The sequence below is a fragment of the Vulpes lagopus genome, chromosome 1 (assembly GCF_018345385.1).
Source record: "Vulpes lagopus strain Blue_001 chromosome 1, ASM1834538v1, whole genome shotgun sequence".
NCBI lineage: Eukaryota > Metazoa > Chordata > Mammalia > Carnivora > Canidae > Vulpes > Vulpes lagopus.
This window is the reverse complement of record NC_054824.1, coordinates 133241876-133256880: the sequence shown is the minus strand read 5'-3', so window position 1 is coordinate 133256880 and position 15005 is coordinate 133241876. Positions and strand designations below refer to the sequence as shown.

At 55.3% G+C, this 15005-nt stretch overlaps 1 protein-coding gene across 27 annotated transcripts in view; it reads left to right on the top strand.

The window, feature by feature from the left end:
• Positions 1-15005, top strand: part of CELF4 (CUGBP Elav-like family member 4) — a 257467-nt gene that overhangs the window by 217893 nt on the left and 24569 nt on the right. For 18 of the 27 annotated variants that reach the window (XM_041743488.1, XM_041743539.1, XM_041743513.1 and 15 more), the window contains 5 exons: positions 8750-8878; positions 9128-9207; positions 9560-9703; positions 10807-10954; positions 12864-13013. In XM_041743488.1, the coding sequence (XP_041599422.1) occupies positions 8750-8878; positions 9128-9207; positions 9560-9703; positions 10807-10954; positions 12864-13013 (651 nt within the window). The remainder of the gene's footprint in view (positions 1-8749; positions 8879-9127; positions 9208-9559; positions 9704-10806; positions 10955-12863; positions 13014-15005) is intronic. The other 9 variants (XM_041743524.1, XM_041743429.1, XM_041743469.1 and 6 more) reach the window with 2 other exon arrangements.

Sequence of the window (15005 nt, the reverse complement as noted above, 5' to 3'; positions counted from 1 at the left end):
AGATGTCCAGGTAACCCTGTCCTCCACTGGAAGGGAGGGGACTGGATTGCTCAGCTCAGCTCAGACCCCTGTGTGGTCTTGGCTTCCCTGATGACTGAATGTATATTCCTGGGAAGGGCACTTCTGTGCCTCAGTTTCTTCATCTACACAGTAGACATAACCAACTACCCACTATTCCTGTAAAGTTCTTCTCTCACTGCCTGGGTTATAGCGACTGTTCCGTAAATGAGAACCGTGATGATATTTTACTCTTGCTGCAGTTGTAACCACCTCCTGGCGTAAGAGGGTCAGTGGGGGGAGGGAGCTGGTCTGAGCACTGCTGCCCAGGGACAGCCAAAGTTCTGTGACGTGGGAGTTGGGTCCACTGGCTCTGGTCATGCAGGGATGGGGGTGACATGGGGACTGGATAGCTGGTGCTATGAACTGGGGAGCTAGGCCAAGCCCAGGGAGCACATAGTAGGCTGTGAGAAGGGGCACAGGTGAGGAGCCTAACCCAGAGGGTGAGTCCCCAGGCAAGTGTGCAGGGGTTAGAGGGGAGGGTCCACGGCCTTGGGCCGTGAGGGGGGTGTTCAGACTGCGGTGGGTTGGAGAATAGGAAGGAGTGTGTGCGTCCATACTTACGTGTGTCATTGCTACTCCCTTAGACCACATGCCCTTTCACACCTGCTTTTGCACGTGCCCCTCCCTCACCTGGGATGTCTGCCACTCGTGATTTCTACCGGCAGACCCTGCCCATGAATCCTTCAGGGCCTAGCTCAAGCCTCTGACACGCCGTCCACCCTCTGCCCATACAGTGCACCACTCCAGGCCCTGTGCCCGTGCCCATCTCCAGGGCCACTCATTTCCTACTTTCTGAGGATCCCTGGAGGTCAGTGCCTTGTCCGGGCACCCACCCCCATGCCAGCCCCGTCTGGGTTCCAATCCCGTGGCTCACTGAGCAAATGGGGTTCATGTATTCATGTCAACAAAATATTTAGTGAGCATCTATTACATGCCAGGCGCTTCAGGCATTGGATGTTCAGCAATGAATGAAATGGATGCGCATCCTTGCCTCTATGGAAAGGAAGCTGGAGATAAAGAAATGAGTAAAATAAGATGACAGCCATTTTGTGAACAAAATACAGGGAAGAGGGCAGGGAGTGTGAAGGTTGTGATTCGAAATAGCATGGTAGGAAAAGTTCAATGAGAAGGTGATGCTTGATGGAAGGCCTGCAGGTGAGGGCTCTGAAGATGTCTAGAACGTGATCTCTGAGACAAGAGGAGGAAACAGAAAGCACAGGTGCCTCCCCGCACCTGGGCCAGAGATGCACATGGCATGTTCCTGAGATACCAAGGAGGCCTAGGTGTCTGGAGCAGAGGGAAGGAGGCATCAGGGAGAAACAGGGTGTGGGGTGTCTGTAGTCCCTCACAGATCTCTAGAAGATTGGGCTTGTTCTCAGTGAGACAGAAGCCAGTGTGAGGTTTGAACCGGAAATAGATGATCTCTGCCTTGGATTTGGACTGACCCCTCCGGGTGCCATGTGGACAGCAGATAGCAGGGGTCTGGGTGGGTGTCAGGAGGCAGTGAGGCAGTGACCCCCCAAAGCTGGGGCCAGATCCTGAAGCGCTGGGAGGCGGGCTGGCTGAAGGAATGCGAGTGTGGGGACTAGATACAGTTCTCTGGTCTCCTGCCTCCTCCCCCCCAACATCAAACGGTGCATGTCAGGAGGGAGCTAGTAGATCAAGGCCTGGCACTGCCTCCCCCGGAGGGTCCTCATTTGCATCCCCGGTGGAGAGGGAGCCCCATCCCGCCCCAGCCCCAGCAGCCTTTGATCTGGTTTGATGTCTCCCTCAGCCTTCTTCCCAGGCAGGAAGGCTTTTATCCTTGGAGGGGGAGGCAGCTCCCGCCCAGCTGCCTCCCTCCCCGGCTCTGGCTCTGACACAGTATGTTGTGCGAGCCAAGGAGGGCAGGACTTTTTTTACTCACTGTTCATTTCACACTGAGAACCTACCCAGGCCTAGCCAGTGACCCCAAGTCCTAGGTGAAGGGACTGGTCCTCCGGGGGTGGCTGGCCCCATCACATGGCTGCAGAGGGATCCAAACCCAGACCCTTAACTCCCATGTGGATGGATGCTGTAAACAGCCCCCACTGGCTTGCGGAGAGACAATCATGGGGATTCCATTATGAGAGGAGCCCCCTGCCCTGTCGACCACCCCTACTTGGAAGACAGGTTTGAGGCTGCCCGCTGCTTTCCTGGGGGAGGGGGGAGGGCTCTGCTAGGGTTGACAAATAAGAGGCAGGGGAGGTCTTGGGACTTGGCTTGAGGGCGGTCATCATCATCAGTCTTGAAAATGGCACAGATTTAGATTCAGATGATTGGTTTGAGGCCTGCTTGTCCCTTAGGAACTAAAGGTACTTGATGGGCCTGGACCAGCAGGACTGGTAGAAATGGCACTTTGTGGGGGTCTGTGTAACTTTGGGAGAAATGCCTCATTTTGGATCAGTTCAGGTAGGCCTTCTGGAGGATGCTGGGGTACATCTCAGTGGTCCCCAAAACACTGCCATTGGGTCAGCATGGTGCAAAGGGAAGCTCCTCAGACATTTCAAAGTACCTAGGGGTCCTCTCTACACCGTTGGGGGTGAGGGTGAGGATGGGCATCCTCACCCCACCAGTTGGCAGCCCTATGAGTGAGCAGCAGTAAGGGCTGTAACTGGCACAATGAAGTGCATTTACTGAGCATCCGCTCCGTGCCAGGCTCTGTGCTGGCACCCTGTGTATTCAGCCCATTCAGCTTCTCCCAGCCCCGCGCGGTGGGCACAGCTATTTCTTCCCTCTTACAGATAAGGACAGGGGTGCCCAGGGCAGTACAGGACTTCCCTACGGTTGGTATGACACAGCCTCAGCCACTGCCAGGAAGATGCCCCCCGCACCCCCAGCTGCCCCGTCGGTCCTGTCGGTCCGCGTGCCTCTCGTTCCTTCCACCGAAGGTCCTCCCCAATCCATGGTTATGCTAGGGAATAGGAGTAAGCTCCCCCCCACCCCCCCGGACTTCCTGCCTGTGGGCCCTGGAGCACTAAGATCATCTCCAGGAAGAGCAGATGGTTCTGGAATCCAAGAGGCACCCTGGGAAGTCCCCTGTGCCCCCAAGGAAACAGCCTGAGAGATGTGTGAGGGCCTGTGCGGCCGGCCCTGGGGCTCCAGGTTCTGCTAGCCTCTGAGGGAGGCACGTGGGGCGCCCTGGGCTCCCGGCTCTGCTCCTGTCAAACCATCTTTGGGTCCGAAGCCTGCAGAGCAGGAGAGAAGACCGTTGCTGGCTCAGTGACTGTGCACATCTGGCATTTCCCCCCCACTCCCCAAACTTCTGTCTCTGAGTCTCCAGGGACCCAAAGGAAAGTGTCTCTTGCTGGCCTGGCCCTGTATTGCCTGAGCAGCCAGGCCCCCCAGGAACTCTTCTGCCCTCCCCACCAGCCACAGGCCTCAAAGCCACTTACTTATTCCCCACCCTGGCCCCTGGCCCTGGGGTTCTCCCCAGCTCCAGTTGGTCCCGCAACAAAACCTTCCCTCAGCAGCCAGAGGGAAGAGAACAGTAAAAGTCTACTGTGGCAATAAAAGGCATTAACCATCTGAACACTCGCCCACAGTGCCGTCTCTCCTTAAGCAGGAAATATTGTTTAATGCCGATGGTAATGAGCGAATCGAATTTTGGAAATTAAACCGGAATTTGAGCATTAGCACTAGGGCACTGGCATTTGGCAAGTCGAGTGGCACTGCTGCCATCCACCTCTGCCCCGCTCAGGGGCCCACTCCCCCTGCAGAGCCTGCGAGGTGCTCCCTGCACGTATGGGGGCCTGAGGCACCACCCTCAGATATCCTGTGTAGGGACCTACCCTTAACCTGCCTTGGTGTCTGGCTTCTGGGTTTTCTGGGCCCACCTTTTAAAATGCAAATCCTTTCAGCTGGAGCCCCATCCTGCCCTGAGTCCAGAGTGAATGAGTGCAAGAGTCTCTCTCTCTCTCTCTCTCTCTCTTTCTCTCAGGGATTGGAAAAAGCCTAAGATTCTGGCTACCAGGTGCCACTGCCTTTCCTGGGGAGCAGCACCTGGGGCTTTTTCAGGTTGGGAAACAAGTTTAATTAACAACTTGCTCATCTGTAAAGAGGTGGGACCTAGGGGTTATCCAGGGCCCCATCCAGCTCTGCCACTCTGTGACCTTGTTCCCTCTGGGGAGAGCACACTAGTTCTGGGGGCCCCTGTGTGGCAGCCACACTGGCCTTTGTCTTGTTTGGAGGCGGTCTATTGCAGAGGGCCTGTCTCCCCATCAGTGGATGGATGTCAGCTCCAGTGAGCAGATTCACCTCCCTCGTAACTGTGGCAGGAGCAGTGCTTGGAAGTGTCTGGCACAGAGCAAGTGTTCGGCAAACAGTCGAGTGGCTGAGGAGCATGCATGCTCCCTTTCTTGTGTCCCTTGACAGAAGGATCCCATGTGAAGACTTGAGGGTGGGGGCGGTTTGGCACTGGACTCAGCCCTGGGAGTCAGAATATGAACATATCACAACCCCCTACCCTAAGCTAGGCTCTGTTGAGGGGAAGGTACCGGGTTCCAGTCGCTAGCCTCCACTTGCTCACATGCTTGAGCCCTATGGCTTCCCACTGAGGGAAGTCCATCTCCACCCCGGCTCTGTGGTCTCTCCTGGCCTCACCTCCTCAGAGGAGCAGCAACACCCCCATATCCCAACTGTGGGAGGCAATGGGTTTAAGGCCCAGGGCTTACAGGGGAGAGTGAGAACACCATAGACTCGCCATCACCCAGAGACCCTGCATCACCTCAGATAGGCCGCTCAGCCGGTCCCAGGAGTTAGAGGTCTGTGTAGATGTAAGACAGGGTGGGAACTGGCTGAGGAAACTGAGTCATCCTCTGAGACTCTCACTAGATGGGCATCAGATCCAAGATACCAGCCAAATGGTGCCATTGGTCATCTGAGAAAATCTGAGGACGGTGCCTCAGGAAAGTAGCCAGAGGGGGGAGGAGGTCACAGGGGCTGGGGTGACAAGGGGAGGTTGTCCATCTCAGCTGGTCAGCCACAGCCTGAGTCTGCCCCCCCACCCAGAGATGACCTCTCACCATCTAGGACACACAGCTGGGGTAGGCGCTCCATTTCCTCTTCTTCCTGGATAGAGACCCCTAAGTAATGGCCTTCACTATTGTTTTTGCTTACCAGGTCCCGTCCGTCCCCCCCACACCAGCATCTCTTGAAGCCTAGCATCTACCACATGAGGCAGGACTGATTATTCTCATTTTGTAGACCTAAAGACCCAGGTGGGAAGCAGTTACATAGCTGCAGGGCAGGAGATTGGGGTTAAGCCCGTGGGCCTGGGCCCTAAGGAGATTCACCCTTGGATTCAGAGTCCTTCCAGCCTCTGGTGTGAAAGAAAATCTTTAGAATCACACCAGAGCCAAGTAGGAATGAAGAGGGGGCAAGTGGGGTGCATTTGAGGATCCTGGAAACAACCAACATTTGAGTGGGGGTGGGGTCACCCGAGGGCACCTGGGGGAGTTAAGTATGCAGCAGTTTTCTTTGGTTTCTTGTAGTCTTCCAGAAAGGCAAGACTAGCTGCAGTTTCCCTGGGGCCATCTGGGTGGTCAGGAAGAGGAGGAGCCTGGCCCCCTACACGTTTGGAAAGTCCTCCAGATGGAAGAGCGCTGTCTAGAACCTAGAACTCTAAGGAAGGCAAGATTTCAGAGGAGAGGAAGAAAGAATTAGGGGGAAAAACAGGCAAAAGGAAAGTGGCTGGATAGAAAGGCACGTGTGGATGAATTTTAATGCAATCAGAAGGCTGTCATAATGATAATAAAGGAATATATTCAGACTTCAGGAGAGAGGAGAAGGCACAGGCTGCAGTCCCAGCATTTAAATCAGGCTCAGGTGGAGGAGGGGCCTACTCTTCCCTCCCTCTTTCCTTCCCAGGGAGGAGACAAAATTTCTAAACAGGAGGGCAAGGGATTAGCTGGAGGCAGGGGGTTTCACTTCATTGTCTTTCTGGAAATCCCATTTAATTTGAGTCTTTAAAAGGTGCTGGGGGGTGAAGGGAAGCCCTTGGAAAGTTGCAACATCTCAAGGCTCCTCTGAAGGTTTGAGAAGCTCCCTCCACTTCCTGCAAAATACTTCTGCTGCTTCTGGGAGTTAAACAAAAGCCCCTGACCCTCTCTCCTTTCTCTCTGCCCTTTTTTGCTCTCTTTTTCTTTTTTTTCTTTTTTCTTTTTTAATTTGAGAGAGAGAGGGAGGGAGAGAGAAGAAGCATGAGGTGGGGGGCAGGGGCTGAGGTAGACAGAGAAGCAAGCCGATTCCCCCCTGAGCAGGAAGCCTGATGCTGGGCTCAATCCCAGGACCCTAAGATCATGACCTGAGCCGATGGCAGAGGCTTAATTGACTGAGCCACCTGGGCACCCCTCTTTGTCTGTTTCTGATTCTTTTCACTCCATTTCTGCCATTTCTTTCTCCCTCTGCCCCTAACCCCATCTCCCTCCACACATTCTCAGCTTCACTGCTCCCCCTCCCCTTCCTTACTTGCTCTTGGTTTCCCAGTCCAGAGTTTGGAATCCCTAAGCCCTGAAGATGGGGCCAGGGTCTGTGTAGCCCTGGGATGACCCAAGAAGCCAGGTCGAGCAGCCCGGCAGGGGCACTTGGCAGGGTTGGGTTTCCAGGTCCTAGAGCTTTGGCTGAAGCCCACTAGTGGTGAAGGGCTAGGCTGGTGTGTCCTGGTCCAGAACTGGTAAAGGAACTGGCAATAATGCCCTACAGGGCCTCTGGAAGGAGCTGGGAGCCAGGGTGGCTTCATCATTGAGGACGGAGGGCAGAGGTCAGAGCTTCATGAAGAGGAGGACTCTGGGGTGGCTTGTGAAGCAGTGCAGGGGCCTGTTGGTTTCCTCTGCTTTCCTCTGGACCTCAGGACAGCCCCTCAGCACTGTGTGAACTCACCTGGCAGTGTGGGCAAGGGGGGGCTCCCTGGGGCAGGAGGTATCAGCCACCTTGAGTACAGAGGGACACGGTCCCAGAATGCTCTCACCTTCCAAAGAACCATAGATCCAAGGCCATTTGCAATTTGGGGGTGTGCATTTATTTCCACAGCCTTGGCTTATGTGTCCCTGTGTTTGTCAGTCGTTCAAGAATCAACAAACATCTAGTGAGTACCTGCTGAGTGCTGCTACCACAGGGATTCTGTTCCAGCTACTGTGGCTGCATAACAATTTAGCCCCAAACTGAGTGGTGTAAAACAACCATTTGTTACTAACAGATCCTGCGGGTTAGGAATTCAGACAGGGCACAGCATGGAAGGCCTATCTCTGCTCCAGGATGTCTGGGCCTCAGCTGGAAGACTCAAAGGCTGGGGTCTGGAATAATCTGCAGACTCATTCATCCCATGTCTGGTGGGTGATGTGGGCTGTCAGCTGGGGGCTCTCCCAGTGAGCTAGTTGTAAGTTCTTCACAGCAGGGTGCCTGGCTTCCTTAGAGAAAGCTACCCGAAGACAGCCAAGTAGGACCCGATCCCTTTTATGACCTAGCTTGGAAATCAGCAGGCATCGCTTCTGCCATTCTTTATTGGTTAGAGCAGTCGCAGCCCCGCCCAGATTCAAGGGGAGGGAGCACAGCTCCAGCTCAGTGGGAGGAGTCAAGGTCACCTAGCCCTAAGCTTGTGGGATGGGAAATCTGGCAGTCACAAGCTGTCACGGATCCACATAGACCAATGTGATGATCCCTGTTACCCTAAGCACGCAACCAAGAGGTCAACAAACCACTTGGGACTCGATACAGGTTAGAGGGATGCTGGTGAGAGAACCCAGCCTTCAGGAACAGGTCTCCCCCAAAAGTGCCCAGGGCTAAATTTTGCAGCATGAACTAGGAAGGGCCAGACCACGAAAGGGACACCAGATGGAGGTGAAAACAATGTGAGACAGAAAGAAGGTGTGACCGTGGGAATGGCTCAGGGCATTCATTCATCCACTCCATGCCCCTGTCCTGAGGGCCTACTATGTGCCAGGTTCCGCGGCTCCAGCCAAGGCCGGGTCTCTTCCCCCGGGGAGAGGAGATGGGGTGGGGGCAGGGAGCTAGACAGAAGCCAGCTACACAGGCAAGGCCATAAATGTCCTTTGAAATCTGGGCCTTGAGGAGGTGAGACAGAGGGTAGAAGAGAGCAGGAAGGAGGGATCTGGATGAAGAAGCAATATATAAACTGAGACCTACAAGAAGAGAAGAATTCAGCCTTGTGATGTGGGAGGCACTTTGGGCAGAGGGAACAGCCTCTGCAAAGGCCCTGTGGCAGATTTGACTGTTGAGAGTTAATTTTGGCATCTGTGGGTAAAGGTGGCTCAAGAAGTTAGCGTGTGTCTAAGAGGATGGAGGAAGGGAGTGCCGGGTGACTCGTGTGCCACCCGTGTGCCATCTGTGTGCCCTAGGTGAGCAGCCAGGCCAGTGGCCTTGCTCCCTCTGCGAGCTGTCTGCCCTCTGGGCGGGCGGGGGCACAGTCGCTGTCATCCGGCTCCCTTGACCCAACCCCTCCTTCCTCACCTCCTCCGGCTTTGCTCCCCCTCCCATCCCCCTGTGGCCGGTCCTGCTCTAGCTCCGCCCCGCCCCGCCCCGCCCCAGCCCTGCCCCTCGGGCTCCGAGCCCTCTCCCTGCCCAGCTCTTCCCTCCCCCGCCCCCTCCCTCTGCGGCGGTGCCCTGCAGCCCGGCTCCCCGAGGCCCGGGTAAGCATCTCCTAATTTTGTTCCAGAAGATAGAAAACTCTTCGTGGGCATGCTCAACAAGCAGCAGTCCGAGGACGACGTGCGCCGCCTGTTCGAGGCCTTCGGCAACATCGAGGAGTGCACCATCCTGCGCGGGCCCGACGGCAACAGCAAGGGTGCGTGGGGGCGGGGCCGCGGGCGCCCCCTGCCGGCCGCCTCGCCCCCCGCGGGGTCCCGGGCGCCCCGCGCCTGCGGCGGAGGCGGAGCCTGGGGGGGCGAGGGTCGGCCGGGCGGCGGGAGGCCTGGGGGTGCCTCGAGCTCTCGGGCCCGCCGGGTCTCCCGGGGCGCCTGCTTCTCGCGTGTCTCTGTGTGTGCGTCCCCTCGGCCCCTCCGTGCCGCGCCGCTCAGCCTCTCGCTCCCCGCAGGGTGCGCCTTCGTGAAGTACTCCTCCCACGCCGAGGCGCAGGCCGCCATCAACGCTCTGCACGGCAGCCAGACGATGCCGGTGAGTGGGGCCGCCCGCCGGCGGGGGCGGGGCGGGGCGGGGCGGGGCGGGGCGGGGCGGCCGCGGCCCGGAGGGAGGGACCGAGGGCCGCGAGGGCCCCGCCCGCCGCCCGCCGCCCGCGGCTCACAGCCCCGCCCCCCGCCCCCCCACGGGGACGCCGAGGCCCGGAGGTGCTAAGGAACTGCACTGCTCCTAGATAAGACCCGCCCGCGGGGGCTTAAGACCCCAGGCCGCGGGGCCAGTGGTTGCCTCCCGGTGCCCCCTGGAGAGGGTCGGGTGGGTCCGGGCGGGCAAGGGCAGCTCGGAGGGGAGGCAGCTGGGGCGAGGGCCTCACGCACAGTAATGGCTGCAGGGAGCCTCATCCAGTCTGGTGGTCAAGTTTGCCGACACCGACAAGGAGCGCACGATGCGGCGAATGCAGCAGATGGCTGGCCAGATGGGCATGTTCAACCCCATGGCCATCCCATTCGGGGCCTACGGCGCCTACGCACAGGCAGTAAGTGGGGGCGCAGCCCGGCGGGTTTGGGGGGGAGCGCAGCTGTTCTCCAGCTCACTTTGCTCAGAGCCCCACAGAGCAAGGACACCTAACAGCGCTGAGGGGAGCCCTGCTCCTGGCCCAGAATATCCTGCTGCCCTGGGGTATGAGTGCTGAAGAGTGAACCCAGGCGGTAGAGGCCAGAGGGGGTGAAGCCAAGGCTAGGCTGATACAGGGTGCCTGCCAGGAGGAGGGGGGGGTGCCGTCCTTTTCTAAGCTAGAGAGAAGGCCTCTGAGCCAGGCAAGTGCTCTTCCACTAGTCAAACCCTAGGAAGCACCACTGGGAAGTGGCAAGAGAGGCTCAAGTGTGTGTCACCGCTCTTGCTCTCACTCATGGAAGGGGGTCCTAAGGCCCCTGGGCATTCCTTGCAGAGGTCCTTTGAGGTGCCCCCAGGGCCCTCCATGTCCACACCTCCCCTGCAGTGCCCCCCCAGACCCCGCCATTTGCTGCTGAGCACCCACTTCTTTCTTCCACATTGGAGCCGGCTCTGTCCGCATCTCCCCTGAGCTGCCCCCCAGACTTGTAACCACAGCCCCCACATGCATAGCACTGAGTAGGCCAGGGTTTCCGTTCCAAAGAGGTAAGCTCACTTCAGTTCTTCAGCAGTGTCCAGACTTGGCCACGTCAACAACCTACCCAATCCCCACTCACCTTTTTTGAGAACACTGGGGTGCCTAGAGTTCTACTCATGATTCTCCTGCTGCTTCTACCCAAGACTCCAAGTTAGGACCATTTAAACAAATCCATGCCAAGTTAGTTCTACAGAGGCTCATCTAACATGTCTCTTGAGCTTTGGGTGTCACATCTCCATGGATGACAGACCTTTCACAGGGCTGACCAGCACCCATGGAGCCAGTCCCCCCTCTTTCTACAACTTTAGAGTCCCTAGACCCAGTCATTACTTAGGAATATGGTGCTCTCAGGCACTGAGAGGGCGTGGAGAGGTATAGCTGAACTCCCTGGAGTCCAGGGCCCAGGAAGCTGGTGTCCAAGAACTGAGCCCCTGGTGGGGAGGGCTCCCCCCCTGGAAGCGCATGATATTTTTTCCACTTCTCTGCCCCAGCTGATGCAGCAGCAAGCGGCACTAATGGCGTCAGTCGCACAGGGCGGCTACCTGAACCCCATGGCTGCCTTCGCCGCCGCCCAGATGCAGCAGATGGCGGCCCTCAATATGAATGGCCTGGCGGCCGCACCCATGACCCCAACCTCAGGTGAGTGCGCAGGTACCCACACAGGGTCTGGCCAGGCAGGAAAACAGCTGTGCTCAGGGTGGGACCTATTGATGGGCCAATTTTGTCTACCAGTGGACCTTCCTATGGCCTGAGCACACATGTATGGGCCCAAGCAGGCCTCATCCTCCAGAAGTTTGTCTTAAGAATGTTCCAATCCCTGGGGGCCTAAGGGAAGATGGGATGCGGGCCCCATGCTATCAATGACATGATTTCAGGGTGGTGACAATTTCATTTAAGTCACTGAGCCATGTCAGGAAGTAAGTAATCTTCATCTCTTTTATAGATCTCTAGAAAGAAATTCACATGAAAACACTTCCCTTTGAGGTCTGAGGGGTAAAGAGCCTTGCGTATTCTGTGACCTTGTTAGGTTCCCGACCTTACCACAGAAGGACCCCCATTTTTTCATTTTTCTTTAACCCAACCTTGACTCATTGGCTTTTCCTAAGACAACTGCACGACAAGCAGGAGAGGACCTCAGGAGTTATTAAAGGACAGGGAGCTTGGAAATAACCCCTTTCACAAAGCATATTCTTTTTTTAAAATTTTTTAATTAAAAAAAATTTAAAGAGGTTTTTTTGTTTGTTTTGTTTTGTTTTGAGAAAAAGTAAGCAAGAGAGAGCCTGAACTGGGGGAGGAGGCAGAGGGAGAGGGAAAAGCAGGCTCCCCACTGGGCAGAGCACCAGATGTGAGGTTCCATTCCAGGACCCTGAGATCGTGACCTAAGCCAAAGTCTTCACTGACTGAGCCACCCAGGCTCCCCACAAAGCATGTTCTTAATTGGATCTTAGTTATTGTTCAGTTCAATGGTTCTCAACCCAGGCAACTTTGTCCCGCTGCCCCCCAGGACATCTGCCAATGTCCTGAGACACTTTGGTCGTCACAACTGGTGGGGGCAGGGAGCTGCTCCTGTAATCTTGTAGGTAGAAGCCAGTGATGCTGCCAAACATCCTACAATGCACAAGACAGCTCCCAACAATAAGGAGATATCTGGCCTCAAATGTTGATGGTGCCAAAATTAAGAAACTCTTTTCTAGTCCCAAGGGCTGGCCCCAACACCCCAAGCTCTCATTCATCAAGCTTCTTTGGCTCTCTGCACCCACACCAGCCTAGCAGCTTTCCTGACATCCAGGAGCTGTAGAGGGACCCTGCTTCCTACATGAAGAGGAAGGCCCTTTCCAATACAATCACCATGCCATCCACACTTGGGGCTCCACCCACCTCTGGCATAGGGAAGGCACACGGTGTTGTCATCTGTCCCTGACTTTACCCTTGCCGCAATGAGAATCACCTTTGCTTCCATTGAAGGAGGCTGAAGTGTCTATTTTGTGTATGAACAGGGCTAACTGTGGACTCTGCAAAGGGCTCTCTCCTTACTTGCAAGGCAACATCAGAATTAAGACCTCCTCCACCTGAGTAGCAAAACTCCTGGGTGGGGAGGCAGATCAGCCCTTTGGTGATTCAGACAAGAGAGCAGAGCCAACAACTCAGAAGCTTAATGGCTAAATGAGGACCAGCCCATCCTGACCTAGCCAGGGTGAGCAACAGCCACTGAAAAAGATGAAAGGAAAATTAAGTGTGGTCAAAGTCAAGGACATTGAGAAGTTTATGTGCTGCAGGTCCAAAGTCATGCTGCAGTTACTGGTCAGGGAAGTCTTTATGGGGTAGGCTGGAGTTGGAGTCTGCCTTGAAGAATGGATACAGTTGGGATGAGTGGTGTTACTATGCAGGGAGATAACCCAAGGCATGATTCACAGATAGGATTGAATTGGTAGGTAAAGTCTAGATCTATTCTCAGGCTCTTAGAGCCAACAAGTGGAGCTCCATGGGTTGGCCTTCCTCACTTTTGTTCTGCTTGCCCTTCTCCACCCCTCTTCACCTCTGGAACCAGGTGGCAGCACCCCTCCGGGCATCACTGCACCAGCTGTGCCTAGCATCCCGTCCCCCATTGGGGTGAACGGCTTCACCGGCCTCCCCCCACAGGCCAACGGGCAACCTGCTGCGGAAGCTGTGTTTGCTAATGGCATCCACCCCTACCCAGGTAAGCATATCTGGTAGCCCTTCCTTCCCCGTGCCACAACATTCCTCATCCATTCTGTCTCTGCCTTTGGTGTTATAATAGGGAACATATGGCTCCTGCCCTCTTGCCTGTTCCTTGGGAGAACCCCAAAATGTGATTAGAGAGAGCTGGCCTCCTACCCTCCTTCAGGGAGCCCCTGGTTGGGAAAATGAGATGAGATTCTCATTCTTGGAGAGGTGCCCATCTGAGGGTGAGAAAGAAGCCCATTCCTGGAGCTCTGTCAGGAAAGAGAAGAGAATAGATACAGTTGTACAACCAGGTAGAGAGGCTAGTAACTGCAAATTAATTGAGAGTGAATTCGACCCATAGGAAGTGAGGAGGTAGATGCTAAAAAAGATAATCGGAGTTAAGTAAGAAAAAATTCTTGTAGGAAGGAAGCAAAGGCATATACATTGGCAGTCTGGCCGGTGTGTACCAATTGGGTCCCTGGATCCATACAAAACCACGGTCAGCACTTCGGACAGTGTATCAGAACATTGGCTAGCACCCAAGGGCTTCTTGCATAAATTCTGGCACAGGAGATCCAGGAAGTCTGTTCTTGGATTAACTTTGTTTCTCTCAAACTTAGCATTTCCCTTGTGGCAAGAGTGCCCAGTTGACTTGAAACAGCTGCTCTCTCTGGGTTTCAGGAGCGACTGACATTAGAAAAGCTGGAGCTAAAGCCTGAGAGTAGACTGGCAAGGGGCAAAGTGATAGAGATGTGAAGAGTGCTGTCCTCCTTCCCGGAGGGCAGATGATTAGGTTACAGAGTCCCTATAAGTACTAATAGGCGCCCAGCCTGTGCTAGATGAAAGGGGGGGGGGGCGCCCAGAAGGAGATTGGGACATGGACCTATCCCCTGGGTGGTCAGCATCAGCCAGGAATACAACATACATTGACAGCATAATGAGATAATAAAGCAGAACAGAGTGTCATCAAGAGTGAATGTTCTCTGCCTGAGGTGCTGAAGGATTCAAATGAAGGGAGCATTCTGTAGGGTGAGGAAGCCCAACAGAGCTTTCTGAGGAGGAGGCCCAGATCAACTCTATCAGGCAGGTAGGAATTAGAGAGGTGAGGAAGAACAAGGAGCACACTCCTGTGGAGGGGGCTGTCCTGCGGGCCCAGGGTCTGGTGAGGAGGTTGCCCCAACTGGGTCAGAGGAGGTCAGCTTGGGGGCAAAGTAGTGCTCTCTACTCTGGTTGCTCATCGGAATCCTCTGTGTGACTTCGTAAAATCACAGAAGCCCAGAGATTCTGAGTTCAGTGTCTGGAGTGAGACCCAGACATCTGTAGAATATGAAAGTTCCACCAGCAGCAGAGTGCAAGGTCACTGTGCTAGCAAGAAATAGAGGGAAATTTCTTGACTTTGCCCTTGGTGTTGTCTCTGATCTGATCCTGGCGCTCGCTCCACCTCTCCTCTCGCTGCCTAGAGAAGAGGCCAGAGAGGCTCGGAGGGAAGTGGCAGGGCCACAGGATCTGGAATGTCGTTGAAGGATGAAGACTCCAGGCTGGCCAGGGAGGCAGGGAGGGGCTTGGCAGGCCAGGAGGTGGGAGAGACCCCACCAATCTCCTGGTTCTTGGGCTCCTCCCCGCTCAGGCTCCTGGGCTGGGAGATACAGTCCCCAGCACATCTGGGTGGTTTCATTTCTGCCCTCCTCCCTGCCTGCAAGCCCATCTGGATCTCTGGATTTTGACAAACCTGCTTCTTCCCCACCCCGAACTGGCATGTGTGAGCTGTCTCCCTCATGGAATTTGGAAATGTTCCTCTTCCCCATTTGTAACAATCTGCCACATCCCATAAACAATTCCCTGCCAGAGCAGGAGGGAGGGATGGAGGGAAGGAAAGGAGAAAAGTAGTACATTAAAAAAAATAATTTACCATCTTTAAATGCAGAGTTTGGAGCTGCTGTAATGAGCGAGATCCTTCAAAGTGTTCACTCTTTGGCAGTTACTAATGAGGTCATTAAGCAGAGAA